The sequence below is a fragment of the Myotis nattereri genome, assembly GCF_964212035.1.
Source record: "Myotis nattereri genome assembly, chromosome: 1".
In the NCBI taxonomy this organism is placed as follows: Eukaryota; Metazoa; Chordata; class Mammalia; order Chiroptera; family Vespertilionidae; genus Myotis; species Myotis nattereri.
In genome coordinates, this window is record NC_138075.1 from 57,774,016 (window position 1) to 57,800,782 (window position 26,767).

At 47.0% G+C, this 26,767-nt stretch overlaps 2 protein-coding genes across 2 annotated transcripts in view; both read left to right on the forward strand.

The window, feature by feature from the left end:
- MYO5A (myosin VA) overlaps positions 1-2,113 on the forward strand; it is a 197,687-nt gene extending 195,574 nt beyond the window's left edge. Inside the window, exon 41 of the mRNA XM_081108912.1 lies at positions 183-2,113. Coding sequence (XP_080965038.1) covers positions 183-335 — 153 coding nt within the window. The 3' untranslated portion in view covers positions 336-2,113. The remainder of the gene's footprint in view (positions 1-182) is intronic.
- Positions 2,114-11,227: 9,114 nt separating this feature from the next.
- Positions 11,228-26,767, forward strand: part of MYO5C (myosin VC) — a gene marked incomplete at its 5' end in the record, with an annotated part of 90,189 nt that continues 74,649 nt past the window's right edge. Inside the window, 4 exons of the mRNA XM_081090252.1 lie at positions 11,228-11,254; positions 12,319-12,429; positions 22,752-22,862; positions 26,482-26,647. Of these exons, the coding sequence (XP_080946378.1) occupies positions 11,228-11,254; positions 12,319-12,429; positions 22,752-22,862; positions 26,482-26,647 (415 nt within the window). The remainder of the gene's footprint in view (positions 11,255-12,318; positions 12,430-22,751; positions 22,863-26,481; positions 26,648-26,767) is intronic.

Genomic DNA, 26,767 nt, shown 5'->3' on the forward strand with positions numbered 1-26,767 from the left:
CTTATTTTTACAGTGCATTTTTTTTTTATAACAGCTTATTGGGAAAATGAAGTGAATTTAAAACAAATATAAACATTCTTCATTTGTTGGGGAATTTTGGGTAGGCTTTTTAGCAGGAGAAAATTTTCTTTATAGATTCAAAGAATTGATGCTCTGCTTTTTTTGTTTTTTAACCTTCTTAGATGCGTTTACGAGACAGGAAGGACTCCCCTCAGCTGCTCATGGATGCTAAACACATCTTTCCCGTCACCTTTCCTTTCAACCCGTCCTCCCTCGCCTTGGAGACCATCCAGATCCCCGCCAGCCTGGGCCTGGGCTTCATCGCCCGGGTCTGACAGCCACGTCGAGGCAAAAGGACAGTGCATTTCTTGCCTGAAATAAGAGCCCATTACTTCCAGTGAGCTACTGAAACACATTTTTAAAGAAGATGTGTCATTATCTTCCAAACAAGAGGTCATTAACTGGAAATCGCCCTAGAATACTTCCGTCACCTCGGAAAGAAGCCACACTCCTTCGTGCTGTTACCTGTAGCACCGCGCACCCTGGCTCATTGGGTACCCCGAGTTCACATGCAGGGGAACGATGGAAGGAAGGGGAAAATGTATCTTGAGTTGCCAGCATTTATTTTAAATCCTTAGCACTACGTACGTACATCTAAATGGTATAAAAAACCATAAATTCCAGATATGAATGGTTGTTAGGAAGGTACCCACAGAGAACCTCCTCTGTGTAACCAGAAGAAAAATCACTATTGAGAACATACCATATAATATCATATCAGTTTAGGAATCATGGTGATGTTGAACTGGATCACAGAAATCAACTGTAGTAGGTATAATAGCTGGACAAGTAACGTCCTTTATGTGTCATTATGATGTAGAGATATTAAGAAAATGCTGGTTTACTGTATAGCATAGAAGTCCATTTGCACTGTAGTTTCCTGAGCATCTTAAACTGCTGCTATATACTGGGTTCTTTAACATGTAAGCGGTATTCTTGTTAGGTACTACGAGAATAAGCTTCTCTTATCAACTCTGTTTATAGTACAATCAGATCAGTTTTAACTGGATTCTTTGCAAACATCTGCAGATTCACCTGCACAAGTAGCAGACACTGGGAAGTCCTGTAGTAATATGACAAAATGTTGGCCATTCAGGGGCAGGATTAGACAGACGGCAGTTGTTGGTGTCATCATTTATTCAGGACACATTACAGTGGTGTGCTCATTACTTTTCCCTGGTGGATACCACAACAGGGTACAGTGTTCTGTGAAGTGACTTATTTTTAGTTCCCAGATCTGATTTCTGCAATGCATACAGTCAACTTTGACAGGTTTCCGTTCTTCTTAATTTATTAAGAATTAATCTCAGTCACTATCTAGAGAGCATTGTCAGAATATTCATGATTCTGGTCTTGAAACCTTGATTATCCTATAAATTATGCAAAAGAAGGTGATAATGAATACTTATGATTCCTTTTTTTAGCCTTTGCAATTTCTATAAATGTTCTCAGTAACTCTAGATACTTTAAAGAGCATCGTGTTAGAATTACTTTGGCTTATCTAAGAAATATTAGAAGATTGCTGAATTTTACAGGGGATTGGGCTTCATAAGACCCAGATTCTATGTTTTCACCCCAAAATTTTAATTAAACATATTCTGCATTTTTTCCTTAGAAATCTTATACATAAATCTTTCAGGTTGCGCAAATACAAATCCTTAGCTTTCATCAGAAACTCTGGTTCTTCATTGCAATCATAGATTTATATAATTTAACTCCCAGATGGTTTATAAAAATGCATCTTATTAAAATATGTGCAATATTATTAATGGAAGTCAAACAGTTTAGAACCAGTGATAAAGATTGTTATTAAAAGATAAATACTATCTGTTAACTTATTTAGGCCTCAAATTCCTCTTTTATAAATAAGAGGACTGGACAACTGACTCTTAAGGTCCCTTCCATGTCTAACATCTCTCGGCGCTTAGGTCCCAGAGAAATGAGCTGTAGTTCCTCAGTAAGTTTATCCTCTGATGTAGAGACCAGTGTTTGGTGCCTGTTAAGTCTGAGGGATTAATAAAAATATCACAAATCTGTTTAGTTATAACCTTTCTTCAATGTGCATGATCTGTGTCCATGCTTTTAGAAAGTTAATTGGTCTAGGTGATTTTTATTGAATCACATACTGCTGTATTCAGTTGGATACATTTATTTGCAAAACGAACCCAAAACATCACTAATTCAATCAGATTCTCTCAGTTTTGCCTGATTTGTCACTGTGGTTTTCAGTGAACAATGAACTCATAAGTTAGTACTGAATGTGTCATAGCCTAAGAGCATAGATGGGACTTGAGTGGGGAGATGCTAACAACAAAATGCCACCATGGGTAGGCTGTCCAGCGAAGCCCCGACCTCCCCAGCTCAGTCCTCTGCAGCATGTCCATGGGCATGTCCATGCGACCCTCAGTCTTGTCAGGTCTTCAAGATGCACCGTGGGTCTCACTGCCTGCAGCCCCATTTCCTGCTCCCAGACAGCTCGCATCCTGAAGCGTCTCTCGTCGTGGCCTTGGTCTCTCCCCGGACTGCTGTCCTTCTGCTGGACAGTGCTGCAGCCTGTCCCCTGCTGGACCGGAGGGCCTGTTCAGGGACGGCCACACAAAGTTCCGCTGTTCCAGGGCTCCCAGGACCCAGGTGGGGGTGAGAATTAACTTCTCTTAGCAGCCTAAAGACCATTAGTCATAACAAGAGTACCTGAAGCAGGGACCCCATGGCCTGGTAACAACTGCTACTTGAGGATGCAACACTGGTCTGAGGACTGCTCACCTGCCCTGATGTCCACCCACACTTTCTCATGCAGCTGCACACACTTCCAGCTGCTTCCACCTGCCCATTTATCTCTTCGCTCTTCCCCTTCTGTCAAGCAATCCATGTATCCCATCTCCGCTCTGACTGTGTTGAAGGCAGCAGTGAATGGAGTCGGCCCTCAGCTGCCCCCTGGCCCACCTGGTGGCTTACCTTGAAGCAAATTTGAAAAACTTGTTCTCCTTCTCTGTAGTACATTTTTAACATTATCACTAATTTACTTTCTCATAATTCCTCTATGACACACATTAGGAATTCAAAGAAAAATCTTGCAAGAATAGCATTTCATTGTCTTAAGCCCTTCTCAATACTCCCCACTCACTCACATCTAGATTCAGCTCGCACCTTGGAATTCGTAGTTGAAAAATTAGAAGCCGTTTCCCTTCTTGTAGCTTTTCTTAGGTTAAGGCTTTGATCCACCTGAGAGTAACTACAAAGATGGGGAAGATGAATATGGTTTAAGATCCACAAATGTGGCTTCATGATTCCTTTGGAAGTTTTGAAAAATCCCCATGTACCTGGCACTTCTTTTGTCAGGATAAAGTACATACCTATATATTCCAAAGCCAACTTAAAGGAAATTTGGGGGTTGGGATCAGTTGGTACGATTTGCTTTATTTCAGTGGATAGTTGAGAGTTGGCTCTTTCTGGGTAAGTATGTATAATACAGAGCAAATCTTTTCATAACAGTCGGGGGAACTATGAAAATAATTTATTAGAATCTCAGTACAGTGATTGTTGAGAAATTACTTTCCTGGTAACACTAGGTACAGAGGCAACTGCCACCATCTGAGAAGTGTTTCTCTCTCTCTCTCTCTCTCTCTCTCTCTCTCTCTCTCTCTCTCTCTCTCTCTCACACACACACACACACACACACACACACAGTACCAGTTCAGTAACTTCAACTACTTAGGATAAAACAGCAAAAATCAGTGATTGACCTTTAAATTCTGTAGAACAGACCTCGCATCTGGCTCTGCTTTCCTCCAGCGTGCTTCCTTTTTACCTCACTGTGTCCTCACAGCAGCACTGGAAGGGAGAACTGTGGCTGCAGTCATCTGCTGATGGTGACAGGAGAGAGGTCGGTCAGACTTGCCCTGCAGCCCAGCTGCTCGCCCCACAGCGGCGGCAAGTCCTGAGGTTACATCTGTTCCTCGGCACCTGTGGGGGCCCCGGGTCAGCAAGAGGTGCTCTTTCTTCTTATCAGAGTTGGCAGCTGGCATATGGGAGCTGAGCACTGAGCAATGCCGAGTTCTGACGAGACAGAGCACCTAGAGCCAGTCGTTTTCTTTCTGTCACAGTTGCGTGCTGCCACTAGGCGTGGCTCTGTAATTACTCGGTGCTCCCCTGGAGGGTGCAACACTGCTTAGGTCACTAATGAGTAGCAGGCTGTCTCAGCCTGATGGAGAGCAGTGAACGCCTCCCAAAGCGAGGAGGAAGGTCACTCGCCACACACCCTCTGTTAGAGTCAGCAGGTGAGCTGTTGGAGCCACCAGTGAGCTGCGCAGCCCCTGGGGAACCTGCAGCTGCAGGCCAAGCCCCTGGGTGCTTCTGAGCGCTATCCCACAAGGCCATGCACAAGTCGGGGCGTGTGGAGACATTACCGTGTGTGCATGCTGCCAGGGTCTACTTTGCAGCTAGGAGGTGTGCTGTATGCATGCGTGTTAGGGAGGCTGTGTGTTGCTGTGGCCTCCGTTCATGGATAAGGGCAGCGTCATTTCTTCTCAGGCCGTGCTGTGAGGGCCGCCTTAACCCCTGCTCCCTTCCCTCCTGGAGCTGCCTTAAGTTCTCTGAAACTTTCCCTCTGTACGGGGATGTCTTGCCTGGAGAGAATATCGAGCCCTGTTTCTCAAGGTCTTGTGAGGGTTTTGGTTGGGTGTGGCCTCCAACCACTAATTCCTTTCCCCGCATCTGCATGCTCCTCCCCCACCTGTGACTTCGTCCTTTCTCTTCTGTTATTTCCAAACAGGTAGTAGAACTCTGGGGCAGCAACAGTCTCAGAGCCAATGGAATGTGGGCTTAGAAAGTCTTCCTGAGTTTGGGGGTCAAGAGGTGGGAGGACTCTGGGTCACAAGTAAGCAAATGAACATATGGAAGAAATGTTAGATTGTTGGTAGCATTTAAATGGCTTGTTTTCCACGGCCTTTTCTTAATAAAAAGGTAAAGAGTACCACTGTAAAACTTTTCATGGACATTCTTTAAAAATATTTTTTAAGAACCCGGTACTATAAAAGATTGAAAACAAGAAAAAATGCTATAAACTCGAACCCATTGTATTACCCTAAATTAAATCAGCCTGGAGTTAGTGCGTTTTCAGAAGATCAGAAACAGAAAAGTACTGTGTAACATATCTGCCAAAATGTGTTTTATACATTTTTTAATTTTATAATTCGGTCTAGCTAAAGTGTTCGTTAGCTTAACTTAATGGGTGTTTGTAGAGTCATAAATATCTGAAAATGACTAACCTTTTTAGTACTGTAATATTGCCTGAAATATTTGAAAGAAAAATGTTTTTTGAGTTGAAACCGGAATGTATAATTCAATGCTTGGTAGGTGAGTACATTTTAATGCATTTTTCAGACAATAATTTCAAATGTCTTATTGTTGCCATATGTTGTAAGATTTTAGCTCACATTTCAGGCGCTCTAAATCATTTGAGCCATTTAATTTTTTTCCAACAAATGCTGATTTTTTCCCATTAAATGTGGATATGTGTGTTGTAATTTATGATTCCTAGTTATGTATTTCTGTGAAATCCTGGAGTAAGGTTGACATTTTTGTGTCTTGGAAATTTTAATTGCTCTAACAGTGTTGCACAGAAATGAGCTCATGACATTTAACATATTGCATTTTAATTATTAACTTTAAATTGTTAATTTACGGTGAAATGGATATGCCTTTTAACTAAAATGAAATTGAACATTGCAATTTTCCAAACAGTTTTTTTCTTGGACCTGGAAAAGTTTTTAGGTACAGTATTCAGCCATTACAAAGGAAGAAGAAGTACTAAGAAATGAAGGAATTACGAACCAACTCTAGTTTTAAAGGGAACCCATCCCAGCATATCTCACATGTAGTTTTTAAAAATAAGTTAATAATTCACCTCATTTTAACAAAAGCCTTTGAAACATGGGTTTTTCACTAGATATCACCTAGTGCTAAGATGGAAACCAAAACAATATCAGATTGATGTTTAAGCTCTAAATTTGTAGTTGTCTAATGTTGTACTGAGTAAATGTGTGTCATTAATGCTGTATTCTCCTAGCTAATTATAGAAAATCGTTCAAATAAAGATACGGATATAAAGGATTTTTGTTGGTGTCTTATAAATAAACCCACAACACACGAAACATGGAATATATACCAATATAGACCACATTCTGGACCACCTTTAAAATTTAAAAAATAGAAGTCCTATAATGTATGCTTTCAGATGAAAACAGAATTAAACTGGAAATCAATGACAAGAAAAATGGTTGAAAAATCTCCAAATACTTGGAGATTAAACAACACACTTCTAAATAACACATGAGTCAAAGAAGAAATCTCAAGAGAAATTTAAAAATATTGTGAACTAAATGAAAATACAACTTATCAAAATGTGAGGTGTGCAAAGAAAGCAGTACTTAGAGGGAAATTTATAGCATAGACTGCATGTATGAGGGAAAAAGAAGGCCCTAAAATCAAATATATAACTTTTTACTTTAGGAAATGAGAGAGAGAGAGAGAGAGAGGGAGGAAGAAAGAGAGAGAGAGGAGAGAGAGAGAATGAATTAAGTGCAAAATAAGAAGGAGGAAAGAAATAACAATTAGAGCAGAAATTAATGAGATTTAGGACAGGAAACCAATAGAGAAAATCAGTGAAATAAAAAAAAAACACAACTGGTTCTTTGAAAAGATCAATAAAAAATTGATAAGCCTCTAGCCAGGCTAATTAAGGAAAAAAGAGAAATGACACAGTAGATAAGTGGTTGCCTACCTGCACTCAGGAGTAGAGGGTACTGAGGGAATAGGGAGTGATAGCTACCGGTAAAGAGCATGGGAGTATCTTTTTGAGATGACCATGTTTTAAAGTTGACCGTGGTGATAGTTTAACATATCTATGACTATATTAAAAACCACTGAGTTGTACACTTTAAATGGGTGAAGTTTATAGTATGAGAATTATATTGCAATAAATTTTTATTTTTCAGCAGACTTTTGCCAGCTGGTATGGCAGACTGAGGAAGGAGCTCAACAAAGTCTCTCCTCAAAAACAACAATTTTGGAGCTCTATAAATTGATCAATAGCATACAACAAATTAGTAATGGATATCCATGAAAAACCAGGGAACTCTGGGTAAGAACAATGGAATTTGACATTGTTGCCTGGGGCTACTCCATCCTCCTCCCCTCCCCCAGTTCAGATCATGTGGTAGTTCTGCCCCAACTGGGGAGCTGTGAAAACCAGCAGCTTTGCCTTGGGAGGGCTCCCTTGATTGGAGTGGAGTGCAGTAAAACCCCACTCTGAGCTCTGAGAGAATAGTTTCTGTTGTTTTAAGCCACCCAGTTTGTGGTACTTTGTTACAACAGCTGCAGGAAAGTAATACAGTATTAAACTGAAGTATCTGTGATGAGTTCAAATGCATGAGTTAATCCCTAGAGAGGTACCACTAAAAATTTAACTCAAAGAGCCTTGGTCAGTTTGGGTCAGTGGTTGGAGCGACAGCCTGAGGACCAAAGGGTCTTAGGGTCAAGGGCACGTACAGGACACATACCTCAGTTGCATGTTTGGGCAAAGTAGGAGGCAACCAGTTGATGTATTCCTCTCATGTCAATGTTTCTCTCTCTCCCTCCTCCCTTTCTCCACTTTGTTTAAAAATCAATGGAAAAAATATCCTCTGCTAAGGATTAAAAAAAATTAACTCAAGAAATACAGTTCTTTTAAAGGTAGGAATTAATATGACACACTAAAAAAATCTATCGCCACAAATATCGGTAAAAGAGAAGCAGAGAAATAAAAAAGACCTCAGTCATATCAGAAAGATGTCAATCATAAATCCAACCATATCAATGGTTATATTAAACTAGAGGCCCGGTGCACAAAAATTTGTGCACTCGGGGGGGGGGAAGAGGGGGGTCCCTCAGCCCGACCTGTGCCCTCTAGCAGTCTGGGACCCCTCGGGAGATAACGACCTGCTGGCTTAGGCCTGCTTCCGGGTGGCAGAGGGCAGGCCTAATCCCTAGGTGCAGCCCCTGGTCAGGCTCAGGGCTCTAGCTCTTAGGGCCGATTGGGGGGTTGGGGCACCACCCCCTGTCACACTCAAGGCAGGGTCGATGGGGAGGTTGCGGTGCGACCCCCTGTCACGCACAGAGCAGGGCCCATCAGGGGGGTTGGGGCTCCGTACCCTGTCATGCACAGAGCAGGGCCCATCAGGGGGTTGGGGAGCTCCCTCCTGTCATGCACAGAGCAGGGCCCATCAGGGGGTTGAGGAGCTTCCCCCTGTCACTCACAGAGTAGGTCCGATAGGGGAGTTGGGGCACTGTCCCCTGTCACACACAGAGCAGGGAGGATCAGTGGGTTGGGGCGCCGCCCTCTATCACCCACAGAGCAGGGCCAATCAGGGGATTGGGGCGCTGCCACTGTCACACTCAGGGCCGGGCTGATGGGGAGGTTATGGCTCTACCCCGTCACACACAGAGCAGAGCCCGGGGGCGGGGGGGTGGTTGGGGTGCCGCACCCTGTCACACACAGAGCAGGGCCGATCAGGGTGTTTGGGCTCTGCCCCCTGTCATGCTGATCCCGGTGCCGGGAGATCTCGCGGCTCTGCTGATCCCAGTGCTGGGAGGCATATTACCCTTTTACTATATAGAATAGAGGCCTGGTGCATGGTTGGGTGCCGGCTGGTTTGCCCTGAAGGGTGTCCTGGATCAGGGTGGGGGTCCCCACTGGGGTGCCTGGCCAGCCTGGGTGAGGGGATGATGGCTGTTTGCAGCTGGTCACACCCCCTTCAGGGTGGGGGTCCCCACTGGGGTGCCTGGCCAGTCTGGGTGAGAGGCTGAGGGCTGTTTTCAGGCTGGGGGTGACTGAACTCCCAAACTCTCCTTTTTTCCTTTTTTTTTTTTTTTTTATTCTGGGCCAGCTTTAGCTTGAGGCTTGGCTCCAGCTCTTAGGACTCCAGTCCTGAAAGTAGGTTTCTGGCCTTTGCATACAATGTTGCGAATCTGCTGGCTGAAGTCTGGCGGTATTTGTTACAATGTTTCAAACTGCCCGCTCAGAGGCCTGCAGCCGCAGGCGGGGAACAGTTGGTTTCCTCCGTCACTGAGGCAACCAAGCCTCATGTTAGTTTCAAGCTGCCTGGCTGCCAGTCGCCATCTTGGCTGACAGTTAATTTGCATATCTCGCTGATTAGCCAATGAAAAGGGTAGCGGTCGTACGCCAATTACCATGTTTCTCTTTTATTAGTGTAGATGTGAATGGATTAGCCCTGATGGGTTTGGCTCAGTGGATAGAGCATTGGCCTGTGGACCGAGGGGTCCCAGGTTCGATTCCAGTCAAGGGCATGTACTTTGGTTGCGGGCACATCCCCAGTAGGAGGTGTGCAGGAGGCAGCTGATCAATGTTTCTGTCTCATCGATGTTTCTGACTCTCTGTCCCTCTCCCTTCCTTTCTGTAAAAAATCAATAAAATATATATTTTTTTAAAAATGTGAATGGATTAAACACTTCCACCAGAAGCAGAGATTGTGAAACTGGATTTAAAAAACAAAAAAGCAACAACAATAACAACAACAAAAAACAAGACCCAACTGTATTGCTGTCTATAGATTAAAAAACCAACACAGGTTGAGAAAAATATATCAATTCCATTCAATATTGAAAAAAAGCAAATATCCTAACAAACTAGGGTTAAAAGGAGCTTGATGTATGGAAAGACCTACTGCTAACCTTATAATTAATGCCAAAAAACCCCACACAAAACAAAAAGTGGAATGCTTTCCCCCTTAGATTGGGAACAAGGCAAGGATGTCTATTTGTTCTTGCCACAGTCACTCAACATTGTGCTGGTGGTTCTACACTTGATCTTAGCCAAAAGGCTGAGAAGCGATGTGTGCTGGTGGTTCTAGCCAACTCAATAGGCACATACAAAAATACATGCAACTAGGCTGAAAAGAAAGTTAAAAGTGTATTCACTTGCGAATGACATTTTGTATGTGGAAAACCCTAAGGAATCCACAAAAAATTACTATAATAAATTCAGGAAAGGTCACAAGCTATAAGATCAATATACAAAAATCAATTATATTTCTATATATTAGCAATAATCAATTGGGAAGTGAAATTAAGAAATCATTTATATACATTCATAATAGCATAAAAAAGAATAATATGCCTGAGAATCAGTTTAGTAAAAAGTGCCAGGCTTGCACACTGAAAACTTCGGAACATTGCTGAGCCATCTCGCAGAGGTTTTCCAGCAGTCCACACACTTTCCAGAGGCTGGTGCTCAACCAGGATGGGACTTTAGACCATAAGAAATGTCAACCAATCGTACAATTGTCTAAAAGTCCTGCTAGGGTTTTTGTTCCAAATATATTAGGCTTACATATTATTAATTTGGGTAGAATTGGCACCTGTACAATATTAAATAGTCCCATCCATGAAAATGACATGTCCTCCCATTTACTGAGGTCTTTTATGCCCAGGAAGGGAAATTTAAGCATTTTCTGCACAAAGGCCAAGTGCGTTTTTGTTAGTGTAATTTCTGGACACTGTGTATTTCCGTTGATATTATAAATATCTTATTTTCCTATTTTACTTTCTTCGTATTTTCTAAATGGTTATTGCGGATATCAAGGGAAGTTATTCATTTTTATATTTTATTTTGAATATGGTCACCTGGCTGAGCTCTCACAAGCTTGTTGATTCTCTTGGGTTTTCTCTGGAAATGGTCATGTCCTTCTGCTCTTGACAGTAAACAGGCAGCGACTCAAGGGAGCTGGAGCCTGGGCCGGGACAACCTGGGACACACCTGTTCCCTGCGGGCGGGACCGCGCGGCGCGCTCCGCCTGGTTCTCGGAGGGGCGCTCGCCCCGCAGGTGGACGCACTTCCCCGCAGACACTCACCCGGGAGCGCCGCGCCCTGCCCCGCCCCCGCCCCGGCCAATCGCGGCGAGGAGTCGGGCCGGCGGGACCAATCCGCGCCTCCCTCCTCGGGCCGCAGCCCTCGGGGAAGTTTGTGGATCCGCAGGAAACTTCTGGCACCGGACGGCCCAGCGCTGCTGACGCGGCGCCCCGCACGGCCACCTCCCGGGGCCTCAGAGCCGCTGGCCCAGCCCCGCGCGTCGCCCCGTCGCGGCCCCGAGCTGCCCAGGCGCCTTCGCTCATGGCGGTGGCCGCGCTGTACACGCAGGTAGGCGGGGGGCGGGGGCGGGGGCCGGGAGGGAAGGAGCCGGGAAGGAGCGGCGGGCGCTAGTGCTGACTGTACCTGTGCCCGGCCGCTCCTGTGCGCCTGGCGCGCCCGTGGGTCGGAGGGGCCGCGGGGAGCCCGGGAATGAGGGCGCGGGAACGGCAACCCCCCCTCCCCCCGGGGACCCGTCCCTGTCCGTGGGAAAGGCGCCCCTCGAGCCTGGGTCCCCTCGGGACGGGAAGACCGAGTGTCACAGGGGCCTGGGCTCCAGGGGTCGCGCGTCAGGCCCGTCTCCGCGTCGCTCCGACCCTCTTCCCGAGCCACAGGTGGAGGCTGTTGCCCGCGAGCACGTGGAAATCTCAGCCGCGGGAGAATAATCGCATCCGTCATCCCCCGGGCCTCCTGGGAGCCCCTGGAACGACTGCGCTCGGAAGCTCAGAGCGCGGTGCTGAGGCTGCTGCTGCTAGGCTTGCTGGGTCTCCCGGGCTGCGCGCGTGTTTGGGTTCATCTGAGGCCAGAGCCGCAGCAGCCGAGATGGGTGGCCCAGGCCTCACCCTAGAGGTTGGGGGCTGCTAGGAACCCGGGCTCCTCACTCAACACGGACGTGGTGCTTTGCCGTGTGTACACCACCTTCCACACACACCCCAGGCTGCAGGGATCGCTAGCGCAGCCTCGGAAACCCCATCTCCCGTGGGGGCCGAGGGCTCCACACTTTCGGGAGGAAGGACGGCATTCCCACTCGGTGTCCAGAACTCTCTGAGATGACCTTGGCTAATAATTGGGATAGAAAGTGTGAAAGTGTTGGCCCTTTGGAAAAAAATCCATTTCAATCGCCATTAAGCCATTCCTCCTACTATACCCTCATCCCCAGGATTCAAACTGATGAGACTACAGCCCATTCATTTGTCCTGACACATGCCCTCTCTTTATATTTAAAGACACTTTTTCTATAGATGGAAACAATAATTGTAAGTAAATATTTCAGTAGTCTGAGCAATCTTTTTCTTCTACCTTGTTTAATTAGTAACAGACGTTTCCCCTCTAATGCATGTGTTTCCATTAACTAGTGTTCTAAATGGACAGTGTTTGAATTGCCTCTGTTCTGGGCTAGTTTTACCAATGAGAATATGAGCCATCAGATAGCCGGCAGTGCTTCGTTGGTCTTCAATTTACTGGAGGTAAAAAAAAGAGAAAAAGTTCTTGAACAAAACCTTTCTTGGAAGATACTGTGGAGGACAGAGAAAACTGTTAACCCATTTTAGGTAACAATCCCTCCCACTCCCTATCACCAAGTGCCTCATAAATATATGTAGGTTTACAGTTGTGAGTACATGAAACACAGAGTTTATTCTTAGATTATTAATTATTGTATTATTTATTTGTATTACAACTGTAAACCTACGTTTGTCCACCCGTACATGAAATGCTAACTCGGACCAGGCACAGTATAGGAAAACGGATATGGAAGAGTTTTCTAGAGATGAGCTTGAATGGATAGAGAATCTGAGTCTGTTTCTGTTCTGAGAATCCCAGAGCCAGAGGAACCTTGATGGCTGCCCCTACCCACTTGGTGTCCAAGTAGGCACATGTGTCCCTAGGCTGTCACCTTCCTTCCAGGTGGGCAGTCAGCCCCCCACTGTGTCAATTTCAGAGTTTAGCTACCTGTATGTGCCCTGACCAGGGATCGAACCCACAACTTTGGCATATTGGGATGACACTCTAACCAACTGAGGTACCCGGTCAGGGCATCATACACTTTATAATGAATGTTTACATTCAATAATATTTTGTATTACTTTCAGGTGTATAGCATAGGGTTAGACATTCATATACTTTACAAAGGGTTTCCCCCAATATTTCCAGTACCCACCTGGCACCATACATGGTTATTACAATATAATTGACTACATTTCCTATGCTGTACTTTACATCCTCATGTCTATTCTCTAACTACCGATCTGTACCTCTCAATCTTTTCACCCAGTCTCCCAACCACCCTCCCCTCTGGCAACCATCAGTCTGTTGTCTGTATCCATGGGTCTGTTTCTGTTTTGTTTGCTCATTTACATTGTTCTTTAAATTCCACATATAAGTGAAATCAAAGATTTCTTTCTTAGACGAAATCTAAACCCTCTCCCTTGCTTCCCTACCCCTCCCCCCTTCTGCCCCCCACCTCACTCTTTATTCACCCTCCTGAGTCTAAAGATCTAGTGGATTGTCCTAGAATGTCAGCCCACAGGATTGGCCTAAGTCAAATGTTTGTGACTGGAGACCCTTAGCCACATTTAACTCACACACCATCTTAGCCACACAATGTTTTAAAACAACCTGAAACTCATTTCTGCACCCAGGCAAACAGTGACCCTGCAGTAGGGTGGTGGGCGGGCTGTCCATTCAGGGATCCCTGTGTGGCAGCCACACCGACGCCATGATCACTTGGCTGCCCCAGTCACCCCCTTTACACAGTTACCTGCCTGGCCGCTGTCTAATCTCTTCCTGCATAGTCTTGAAGACAGGCATACTCTCTCCCATAAAATATTTATTGGACACTTTCTGTATATAAAGCTTTATGTGTGGGGAAGGTTAGAAAGCGTTCTGTGTGTTTTTAAGTGATAGTCCTGCCTCTCAAGGGTTTTCTGATTAGTGAGAAATGAGAAATGACAAGTAATCCAGCCTGCTAAGGCGTAGAAGGCAGGGAGGAGCATGCTGGGCAACAGAGCCGAGAAGAGGAGGCCAGGGCCTTACACTCTGGTGAAGGTTTTAAGTGGGGAGGGGGAGACAGGATCAAGGGCAGTGTTTTAGGAGGTTGGGTGTGCCAGCAGGGCCCGTGGGACTCTGTGCCCATGAGAGAGAGGCCAGAGTCATATTGTTGATTTGTCAGGTCATCTTGACTGCCCGGGAAAGACTTGGGGCTGCAGTATTGGAAATGGAGGATGAGGCAGAGTCTGGAGAGCATGTGGAGATAGGTGAGAGGAGAGACTGGACTGGGGTGTGTGTGGGAGAGGGATGAGCAAGGATGACATGGAGGTTAGCGTCCGGGTGACTGAGAGTGGGGGCGCACCGTTGGCACTAGGGACATCAGGTGGTGGGGATATTTCTTAGGAAAGCTCCCTGCCAGGGTTGAGCTGGTGGTGGTGGGCTTCCAGGTAGTTGCAGGTTTGTGTAGACTCCAGAGGATGGGCCAGGAGTCATGTGCCCAGAGGTGGAGTTGAAGCCCAGGCAGTGAGGGCCTCACCAAGGGAGAGAAGAGGGCCAGGACAGGACCCTGGAGATGCATCTGATCAGGGGGGGAGGAGGCAGAGGGGCCGGGGCTAGAGCCAGGGCAGGGAGGAGGAGACAGGAGAGCCAGCAGCATCCGGAACCAAGGAAGAGAGGTTCCGAGAAACAGGGACTCCTGGGAGAGCAGCAGTTGCTTCGGGGAAAGTGTACAGCAGCCCATCTCTTTTCCAGTGCAGTGTGGCGACATGCCTTAGAAATGTCCACAGCATTTGACCCAGCAGCTCCACGCTGGGGAAAAACCAGTCTGGCCATTCTCCTCTTGAGGCCCCCTGGAGCTCTGTCACTTTCAGACTCGATAACCGGCCATGACATCCTGCCTCTGCCTCACCTCCCACCCCCTGCCTGCCAGCTCCTGCCCTGGCACAGGCTGCACCGACTTCTTGCTGCCTCTCAGTGCATTCCTCTGCCTGGGCACCTGGGCTCCCCCTGCTCAGAATGTTTGTCTGTCTCTGTCTCTCCTTTGCTCACCCCGGCCTGCACTTTCCAGATTCCATTTGAGCAGGGCCTCTTCTGAGAAATCTTTGTCCTCCAACGGGCACCTTTAATATGACTGTTAACAGCTCATTAGCTCTCTGTCTCCCCTGTTGACCAAGAGCTTCTAGAGAACATGGAGCACTGGGCATTCAGTATGTGTTTGATGTGTGCATGCTTGAGTGAATGAGTTTTTCTGCTTTCAGAAAAAGCTACGGGCATGAAAATGATGCTGTTGATGATGGTTGCTTTTATCTCAGTCACTGAGTACTTTTTATGTGCCAGATACCATCCTCAAAACTTTATTTGCCTTCTTTTACTTAATCTGAATAACCAATATCCCAATTTTACAAATGACCCAGGTTCCATAGATGTGATGGAGCCAGGATTAAAAGCCTAAGTTCTTAACACTTCCCACTACCATCCCCTTGGTTTTTCAGCCTTATCATCTTCCTCCTCTTTAAGAGATCTGACCTTCCTCCCACACAGAGGACTGGTGGGAAGTCCATCCACTTCATAGCGGCCTCCCTTTGCGCCGGGTTGTTTATCACATTATTTCTTCTAATAACAAATGGAAACAAACCCAATGTCCAGCAAAAGGGTAGAATTTGATGGATTATAGAATACCTACAGGATGGAGTAGTATGAATCCATTAAAAATGCTACTTAATGAAGAGTTCTTAGCAATATGGGGAAAATGCTTGTGTTACATAAAAAATCAGGGTACAAAAATTATATATGCTGTGTGATCATAATCATATAATATGTATGTTTATATATGGCCTTCTTCCTTTCAAACCAGGGAGGAAGTCCATGTGTGTCAGTAACTGAAGACTGGGCAGTCAGCTGCCAAAAAGTCAAGGGGGATGAAGGCCGAGGAAGCGTCATTAGGTTTGGCCACTAGGAGGTTCTTGGCATTGCTTCTCTTTCAGTAGAACTGTGAAGGCGAAAGGGGACCCCTGAGCATGGTCACAGGCTGAAGAGAGGGAAGTGGAGGACTGGGGTCCGAAGCTATTAAGACAGGCACCAGGCATGGGATAGTCTCAGGAAGGAGGCGGGGACCTGAGGCTGTGGCAGCAGGAGTTGAAGACATGGAGATATTTAGAACAAAGGAAGCCCAGAGACTTGACAGCTGCGGAGAATGCCACGTGCGCGGGGCTGAGAGGTTGGGGAGAGTGACAGTACACCAGCCTTTTCTCTTACAGCATCATTCCAGACTCAGCATCAAGGACGCCTTCCTCTGGGTGAATTTCAATACCTGATATCTATCTTATCTTGGTGGCACTATTTTCTAGAGCTGGTCTGCTGAGCCATGAGTACCATGGGACTGGGGGATGCAAACTCCTGTGATTGCCCTCCGTGCAGGCCAGCATTGCGTTCCTTTTCCGTATGTTTCAAGGAGAGCTGCTCCTGTAGGTGGTTCCTGAGGTTGAGTCTTGGTTCTGCCTTTTGCTAACTGGGTGACACTGTACAAGTTACTTAACCTGCTGGGTTTCCACATTCATAAAATGGACTTAGGTTTTACCAGTCGTTGTAAGGATTAAATCATCTGTGTAAAATCCTTAGCAAAATACCTGACACACAATGCTTAATAAAAGTTTTTTAATATTGATGTTATTATAATACTGTTGATTTTGGGTCCCTGTATACTGGATTTTACATTTATCCCTATTAAATTTTCCAATTTGTTTAGTGTTCTGCAGATTGTCAAAACCTTTAGCAGCCCTGACCATCCTTGGCTAATAATATTTCATCTGATATTTGATGCACAGGTGTTGTGTTTTTCATCTGAGATGTTGGTGAAAGTGATGAATGGAGATGAGGCACCAGCACTCTATGGCGCCTCTGAAGACCTTCCTCAAAGTATTCTCACTCATTCATCAGAACTCAGGTTATGACTGGTTTTAGCCACAGATTCACAAATTCTGTTATCCTTCAACTGTTTGTTTCTTTCACTTGTGCATGAAGAACTCACAGACATCTTCATTGAAGTTTTGCTTAAATTCAAATGTGAAGTATCTTTTTTTTCCCCCTGCAGCACTTTTATTTTGAAGTGTCTTAACTAGCAGTCTGGGGTCTGTAGCTAAACTAAGGTCAAAATTCAGTTTAAATGACTTTCCTTTTGGCTCTTCTAAGCAGCTTTTAGATTTCTATATATCATCAACAACTCTGGAAAAATTAGATTTATCTGTTGTATTATATATGGGTAGTTCAAATGAGTAAAAAGAGGGGAGGACATAAAGACTAAACTACCACCTAGTCTTTCATTCATGCAACTGGACTACTGCAGATTCAAACTTTGTTCAAAGATGTTCATTGAACATCTAGTGCTAGCTAGGGGGAAATCATTGTATTGGGTTCCAGGGCAAAAAGACAATGCTCTTTAAGTTCAAATGTCAGTGGGGGAGATCGAAGTGACCCAGAAACCTGGGAAGGGTAGAGAGAGCTCTAAAAAGGAAGCATTCAACTCTGCCTGGGGTGAGGGTGCCAGGGAAAGTGCCACAGAGAAGGGGATTTTAAGCTGACTCGACTGCTCAAAGCAGTTGCTCAGTGATGGGGGGGAGGAGGGTGGCTTGGGGGTGGAAGGACTCGAAGTGTTCAGGGTGCTCTATAAACTGCTGGTGGTTTGGGTGGGAAGCAGACAGAGGGCAGATTCACAAGGGGGTGACCCAAGGAGGAAAGTTGGATAAGATAGGCATAAGGATCACTTGAGCTTGGGATTTGTGTCTGAGCACATTTGGGGGTTGATGTCTAGAAGGGAATTGGAATTGTGATCTAGACCCATGGGGAGAGCGGGGCTGGAGGACTCAGTGGTACACAGTCTTGGAAACCATGTTGTGAGAAGAGACCAGGAAGGACTTTGGGAGACACTAGAGGAGGCCTGAGAAGGGCCCTGGGGAACGAGGGAAGAGGAGGAGGGAAAGAGGGAGCACTGTGTCACCACTCTGGCCTGGCTGACCCAGAACGTGTCCTAGTAGAGTCCCTTCCAGGCCAGAAGGTGGCTGGGGTGGAAACCGGTGATATTCCATGACCCATGTGAGGCCTTCAGATGCCAATAGAACCCCTCAAATGGGCGGGCAACCTGAGAAGATGCTGCTCTCTCTCACGTGAGCAGCATGTGGGGTATGCGGATCGGACATGTTCCTGGGAACATATCACTTCCTAAGGGTCAGTTCCTTTGCCTCATTCCCGAGCCTCCCATGGCTTAGGGACACCACGATCGCCCGGCCTGGGGGAGGATTCCCAGAAAAGGTGTGGGAGATGGGCCTGCCCCAGAGGGTGGCCTGAGTCGGGTGGCTCCTGCTTCAGGAAAAGGAACCACACTGGGGAGATCACATGAGAGCTAGTCACATTGTTTGCAGGGACTGCGTTTGTTTGTCTAAATGCTGTAAAGTTAGCTCTCCCTCCGGTTTGAAGTGTTGCCTTGTGGGTAAAGGAATGAGAGGAAGAAGGGAGGGACCGAATGGGTGTAACTTCTGTGGAACTGGGTAAACTTTGGTGTGTTTACTTACCAGGCTGGGTTTCAGCCTAAATGACTGGCAGCGTTGTCGGTAGAGGCACTGGGCCCAGGGGGGGATGGAGGGCCTGGGAACTCAGGGGGGCCAAGGTGGCCACTGTGTTCAGAAGAGAAGCAGACGCTTGGTTCCACACGTCCTAATAGTGCCTACCATTAACACTACTTTGAGCTGAAATTAACCAATGAAACAAATGTAACCCGAGTGCCAGGAGAATCTGTGCGCCCTCAACAGGTGGTTGCTCATGGTCCCAAGAATGTGTCCGCACTGCAGACCCCCACATGCTCAGGAGAGATCAGAATTATTTTCAGGGCCAGACTCGTGTAGTTAACAAGTAGTTCAAGAGGAGTCCTGGCCCTGGCTCCCCTGGAGTCCGCACCTTTGAGACTCTCTGTGTGGTATCTGGTGGGTTAGTGACCTCTCTGGCCTCCAGTTTAGGGATCAGGAAAACAAAAGGCTTAGATTGGCTGAGGGATTTGAACATTACTTCTCAGACCCCAGGATTCCTTGCAGGACTTGACAGACGTCAGCCGCAGCCCCCTCTGCGCTCCTGCCTGGACAGCTCCATTTTCACCTCTTTCCCCCGTTTCACGGAAGTCAGCTTTCTGTGTGTGAAGAACACCTGGAGTAGACAGCCTTCATGGGCCCTTTCAGCTCTAAAATCCTACCGTGGCCAATTCGTGATAAATTGGGATAGTCTGTTAATGATTTCAGCTTTATGAGGTTAGTAAGAAGTATTTTCAGTAGCAGACCTGAAGTAGAAAATGGTAGCCCATGGCAACAAGGATGCATAGAGTGTGGGCGTCTGTCTGAGAGGTGTGTCTGTCTGTGTTTATTAGGCTTCTGTCCACCTATCTGCAGGGGGCGGGGGTGTATCTGAGTATGTGTCATTGCCTGCCAAGTCATGCTTCCTCTCTCTCCCTCCCTCTCTCAGGTCTTACCCTCCCATGCTACATTTCAGCAAGCTTCTGCTCTTAAGTAGCTGTCAGTTATTAAAGCAACCCAAATAACTTAGGGAGTCATGATTGATATCCAACCAATTTTAAATAGATATATATATTATTAAGTGAAGCAATTTATATTAACGAGGAGATTAATAGCTATGCTCCTCAGCCAACTTTGCCCAAGTCTAGTACTGAAACCCTGAATTATGTTTTATACTTATTTTTTATTTCTTCCAACATCTTGTTATGAAAATTTTAAGCGTAAAGTTGAACAAACTCTACAGTAAGCATCTGTCCCACCACCTAGATTTGAATGTGAACATTTCACCGTATTTATTGTATCACATATCTATCCATCTTTCTGTCCTTCTATGCAGCCCTCAACCCATCTTATATTTAGAAGCATTATAGAGTAAATTGTATATATCAATACCCATCCTCCTAAATACTTCAGTATGCATATTGTTAAGAGTTCCTTTTTGTTCTGTGTGTAAAATTTCCAGACAATGAAATGCACAAATCTTAAGTCTATATTCTCTGAAGTTTGAAAGAGCTTAGCGTCTGTGTAACCCAAACCCATCAAGACATAGAATGTAGCCATCACCCCAGAACATTCCTTCAGGCACCTTCCCTGTCACTCCCAGGCCCTAGCTACCCCCAGAGGCAATACTGCTTGGATTTTCCCCACTGTATGTTAGTTTTACCTGTTCTGCACTTCATGTAAAGATACCTATACAGAATGTACTCGTTTGTGCAAAGCTAGTGCTTCACAGATTCACTCAAGTTCTTGGTTGTATCAGTAGTTGACTTTGTGTTGGTTAGTAGGATTCCATTGTGTGCGTATGCCACAGTTGTATGTCTACTCTTTCTAAAATGTGTTCTCACATCAATGGACATTTAGCCCGTTTCCAGTTTGGGGCTGTTATGAAAACTGTGGAGCTCATCTTAGCTCTGCTCCTGGGGAACTTGGCGGCCAGTGTTCTGTGGGCAGTGAGGGTCAGACACTGCCGGCCTCTCGCGCTTCATCCAGATCTGGCATCCTGGGCTACCGAGCCTTTAGATTCAAGACCTTTCTTTCCTAGGTGCTGCTTAATGTCTTCATGGGAGTGCTTTTCAGTTCCTGTCCCTGTTGGCCTGCTTATGTCCCAAGATGTTAGGGTATCCTGGAGGGGCGCCCTACTGATAGAAACGCTGGTACTTGAGCGGAGAGATGCAAATATGCACATATGCACAGGCCAGTGATTGTCTGGTTAGTAGGAAGACCATGGTGACATGAGAAGATGCCTTTCCTTTTTGGTAACCCAGCACTGTGCCAGACATAGGCATCATGGATGTTTAGCAAGTGTTTATTGAATTGATGAATGAATGGGCAGAGGAATGACTTTACAGACTGCTACAGGAGACTTAGATGTGGGGTCTGGGTGGAAGGGTAAGATGCAGACAGCATGCCTGGAGGAGAGAGAGGAGCGAATCATGAACCCTAGGATGGCAGCTGCAGTGTAAGCACTTGGCCATCACCTTATATTTATCTTTTTAAATATATATATATATATATATATATATATATATATATACACACACACACACACACACACACACACACACACACATATTGTTATTAGAAAGATCTCTTACCTTTTGAGACAGCATGGAGAGACCTGGATAGTATTATGCTAAGCGAAATAAGTCAGTCAGAGAAAGACAAGTATAACATGCTCTCACTCATATGTGGAATCTAATGAACAGAATATACTGATAAACAAAATAGATCCAGAGACATAGAAACAAAGAACAGAATGTGGAAGGAAGGTGGGGGAGGGTGGATAGGTGGGAAGTGATCAACCAAAGAACTTGTGTGCATATACGCATGACACATGGACACAGACAATAGGGTGGTGAAGGCCTGGGGAGGGGGACGGAGTCAGGCTAGAAGGGGTCAATAGGGGAGCAAGGGGGACATATGTAATACTTTCAACAATAAAGGTTTTTGAAAAAATATGTATATTGTTATTAATTTCAGAGACAGGAAGGGAGAGGGAGAAAGAGAAACATCAATGATGAGAGAGAACCATTGATTGGCTGCCTCCTGCATGTCCCCTACTGGGGATTGAGCCTGCAACCCGGTCACATGACCTAACCAGGAAATGAACCATGACCTGCTGGTTCTTGGGTTGACACTCAGGTACACAGATTGGGCACCTTGTCTTTATCTTGAACAGCATTCAGGTATGACTGGTAAATTCTGTGAATTTCCTAATATGTGAATTATTAGGCATGTGTGTTCATCGGCTTGGGTTGACATAAGACTATACCACAGCCTGGGTGCTAAACAACAGACACCTATTTCTCACAGTTCTGGAAGCTGGGAAGTCCTAAATCAGGGTGTTGGCAGGGTTGGTGTCTGGCAGGAACTTCTCCCCCTGCGTGGAGACAGCTGCCTTCTCACTGTTTCCTCACATGGCCTTTCGGCAGCGCACCAGGTGAAGAGAGATTATATGTGTGCTAGCTCTCTGGGGTCTCTTCTTCTAAGGACACTAATCCTAAAGCTCAGGGCCTTATGGCTTCATTTAACCTTAACTACCTTTTAAAGACCCTGTCTCCAGGCACATTGGAAATTAGGCCTTTAACGTATACATTTTGGAGGGGCACAGTTCAGTACACAGCGGTGTGGTTCGGCCTGAAGCCTTGCACGTCAGCACTGGGTGTACTGATGGCTTGTTGGGAACTGAGCTCGGCAGCTCCACCTGGACTTGCATTTCCCAGTGGGAACCCTGGGCTGCTGGCCTGGGTGGTAAGACGGGAATAATGCTGCTGTGACATGACCTCTACAGCACTTTGCAGAGTGCTCTCAAGTACAGTGTCTAATTTAACCTCCCAGCAAATCTGTGAGGTAGGCCTTGTTGTACCCATTTTATGGATGAGAAAAATGAGGCACAAGACATTAAGTGTCTGGCCCAGAGCCCCATGGTCCATCAGCAGTGAACCCAATCTCTGCTCCAACGCTTGCAGGCAGTGCTCAGGTCTTTCCTTTAGGGGCGCTCAGGGACTCATTGTCACTCCCAGGGGTTCAGCTTTCCAGGTGGATATAGGCTTTGGGAATCCCGTTGTCTAGAAAATGAAGCAGCCAGGCCTGATGCATGGCAGATACACTAAAGCTTACCTCCTCAGCAAAAATTAGGTAAAAGTGTTCCTAATGAAGGGACAGAAGCAAACCTTCGAGTCTGATCACCAGGTGATCTGTGTCTTATTGTCGAAGTGCTGGAATTAAGCCTGTCTCATTGTGTTGGTCAGTACAATAGGGTTTGGATTCCGGATCCTGAAGATGTTTGGAAATCTGCTGAAATAGCAAAGGACTACAGAGTTGGTGACAAAGTCCTGCGACTCCTACTGGAGGATGGAACGGTAGGTCCTCGCTGGCTGTGGCTGCCGTGACGTATGAAGGGATAACTGGGGTGGGGGGGGGGGGGAGGAGGGGGCGGGGCATATGGTCCCTGTGGGAGCAGCCAGGGGAGGGCCCATGAGGGGGCACCCAAAATGGCCAGCTGGTGCTGTGGATGCACTCATGTGTACCACTCCCCCTTTTCTCCCCACCCCCCTACCCCCACCCAGGCCGTCCAACTGAAGGCCCAAAGTGCCCTGCTTCAGCTGGGCCTCTCGCACTGAGGTGGGGCAGGCAGGGCACCAAGATGGGAGACAGCACGAGGTGTGGCAGACAGGCCTGTGCCCTGTGCTGCGTTCCCAGGGAGCCCGCACTGTTCGGAAAAGGCTGAAAAACGATTAGCCATTTTGGTTTCCTAGGTCTTAGCTCAGAGACTGGGCAAAGACAAGAAACTTGGAGGGAAGTAGTTTGAGCCCGAGGCATAACTGGCAGAAAACAACATCAAGATGGGAAGACAGCCCTAGCTATTTGGCTTAGTGGATAGAGCATCGGCCCATGGACTAAAGGGTCCCAGGTTCAATTTCTGTCAAGGGCATGTACCTCGGTTGCAGACGTGATCCCCGGCCTTGGTCAGGGCAAGTGCAGGAGGCAACCAATCGATGTGTCTCTCTCACATCAATGTTTCTCTCTGTGTGTCTCTCCCCCCCCCCCTTCCTCTCTCTAAAAATCAATGGAAAAATATCCTCGGGCGATGGGAAGAGGAAGAGAAACAGAGGGGAGAGATAGAAAATCAGACGGGAGTGGGAGGTGTGAGAGGAGAGCAGAAGGAGAGCGAGTCTGGCTGCAGGTGGATAAAAACATGAAGAATTGGGAGCTCCACAGGGAGCATGATGGGGCAATTAGGAAAGTGACGGGAGGTGGGACGGGTGGACAGGAATGTCCAGCTTTGTGTGACGTCCTGAGGGCCTCTGTCCGAGTTGGTGTGGCGAGGGAGAGACGGGGCTGGGCAGTGCCTGTGGAGGAGCATGTTGGTGAGGACGTCCTCTCGGAGGCTGGGCATGCCTTTTGGTGACCAGCTTCCGCACATTTGCCTTTGCTTTACCCATCGTGAGTCGTCCTATTCCTCCCCGGTGCTAATGACATCCCGCTGGATCATAGCTAAGGTGGCTTTGCCTTTTTAGAATCAAGTATGAGGATACAGAGCTGGGCAGAGGATTCCTGGCCCATCTGGATGCCAGAGTTGGTCTGGGGAAGGTCATCTGAATATTTAAATGCTGGAATTTCTAAAGCATGCAAATGGCTTCTATAGAGGCAGGACACACTATTTCCAATCAGAGTATCCTGGATTTGGGCATCATTTCCTGAGATACTGAAGGAAGGTGAACATAGATGTGAAGGGCACATCCTCTAGAACAGCCGTGGGCAAACTACGGCCCGCGGGCTGGATCCGGCCCGTTTGAAATGAATAAAACTAAAATATAAAAAAAAAGACCATACCCTTTTATGTAATGATGTTTACTTTGAATTTATATTAGTTCACACAAACACTCCATCCATGCTTTTGTTCTGGCCCTCCAGTCCAGTTTAAGAACCCATTGTGGCCCTCGAGTCAAAAAGTTTGCCCACCCCTGCTCTAGAATCAATATCTGGATTCAAATCCTGCCACAGCTACTCGCTAGTCTGTGACCGTGAGCCCTGTGATTGCTTCACATGTGGAATGGGTTAATAACGGCACCACCGCACAGGGAGGTTGCTGCAGATCAAATGAGATGACCCAGGTGTGCGTGTGCAGATGCAAGAGACATGGAGTGAGAGGATGCTGTGCCTCCACTAGCCTCTCCCTTCCCATCCGAAACTCCTCGCAGCATTTGTGGAAAACCTCCTGTGCACAGCCAAGCTTCTAATTAGGGATCAGATGGCTCTGGGTGAACAATCTCAGACAGCAGATGCAGTGGTGGCTCGCTGCCTTAGTAATATCAGCAGGGCCCCAGGTGGCGACATTCCTGGCCCTGAGCCAGCTGCCCGGAGGAGGAGGGAGAGGCAGGTGAGGTGGAGGCTGCCAGGCTGCTCTGTAACTTGACTCTTTGTCTGTACCACGAAGGACAGAGCCTGCTTTGTGTAGGAGAATGGCAATTCTGCCCCAACTGCCAATCTGATGTTCTTCACATTTTCTCCCCCTCCCCCAGGCGGCTCCTTCTGTATGTCTTTCCCTCTCTCCCTCCGTTTCTTACACACACACACACACAGAGAGAGACACACACACAGACACACACACAGACACACAGAGACACACACACAGACACACACACACACACAGACACACAGACACACACACAGAGACACACACACACACATACACACACTGGCTGAAACTGGAAAAGGAGGCTGTTAATTTAAAACAGAAAACTCAGGGAATATAAAAATTATGTATGAGCAGCATTTTTCTTTTATTCTCAAAGTGTGTAGATGAAGAATGTTCTGCAAACATAATGACATTGACCACGGAGCAGGCAGCTGCATTGAGGACTCATGTCCCATTGTTGTCCAGAGCTGCTCTCCTTACGCAGAACAGAGCGAGCAACCAACAAACCACACCCCTGTGGGTGTGGATGGGGGCCATCCTGATGCAGGCTTCAGGGTCAGCCAGACCCATATCATGTGTGACCTGGGACAAGGGCTGAACCTCTCTGAGCCTGTCTCCTTCACCGTTGATCAGGATAGTCATGCCCTCCTGGGAAGGCAGTTTTGAGGATTAAGTGAAATAACCAGTGCTGAGTGCTGACACAGTGGGCACTTGCTAAGGGGCAGCTGGCTCACCTTGAGCTGGTCCAGGACCTGGGAAGGCGGAAGGGAAACAAGCTTGCTGGGTGCCCTAGTTCAGTCACTTGCCCAAGCTGTGGACTGCAAGTGAAGGAAGTTAGAGCAGGTGGCCATCGGTCCCTTGGTGCTCTGACATCTGGAAGAGGTGTGGACACCGCCAGGCAGGCTAACCGGGCCTTCACTCTGCTCAGGCAGCTGCCTCCGGAACACGAGGTGAAAGGGGCAGAGGAGAGGCCAGCCTGGGGTTCCCCAGCCCAGGGCTGAGGTTGGTAAACACAGGCAGCCCTGCAGGCGGAGCTGGGAGCCCTCGGGAACACTGGTAGCCTCGCTCAGAGAGACCACCACCTGCATGGACCCCTTTGGACCGTTCTCATCATGAAGCGTGTCAACTTCCAACAGAGATTCAGCAGCCTTAGCGCTGCAAGGGACCTTAGGTGGCCATGTCATTTTTAGCAGCAGGATTCTGTTTTCAAATCAAAACTTCCATGGCACCCAATACCTAAACCACATACGAGTAGGGCGCCTGTGGTAGGACTGGGGGTGAGGGAGCTGACCTGGTGCAGCCAGTCTTTTCACAGATGAGAGAAGAGAGGCCCAGAGAAGGTGAATGACTTGTCCTAGGACACGCAGCCAAGACCCAGCCCCCTGGCTCCCACTTTTTAGAAGCCAGCCATGAAGATACGTTTCTCGTTGCTCTACATAAGCTTGGTTTCAGGGTGTCGGAGGTCACTCTGAAGGGAGGGAGGGAGGACAGAGGCGGTGGTCCAGCAGAAACACCCAACATCTTTCACTCCAGAGCTTTACGTGTATCTTCGTGCACAGGAGCTGGATTATCCCGTTGATCCGGGATCTCTGCCTCCGCTCCGGAACCCTGACATCCTGGTGGGTGAGAATGACCTCACGGCCCTCAGCTACCTCCATGAGCCCGCGGTGCTCCACAACCTCAGGATCCGCTTCGCGGAATCCAAACTCATTTACACCTACAGCGGTAAGGAGAGGGTTCCCGGGAGCGGGACTGGCGCGGACACAGTGCGTGCTGCCCAGAGCATCCTGATGATACGTGTCATATTACGTTTGTATTAGAATTGCTGACGTCTGTCAAAATGTG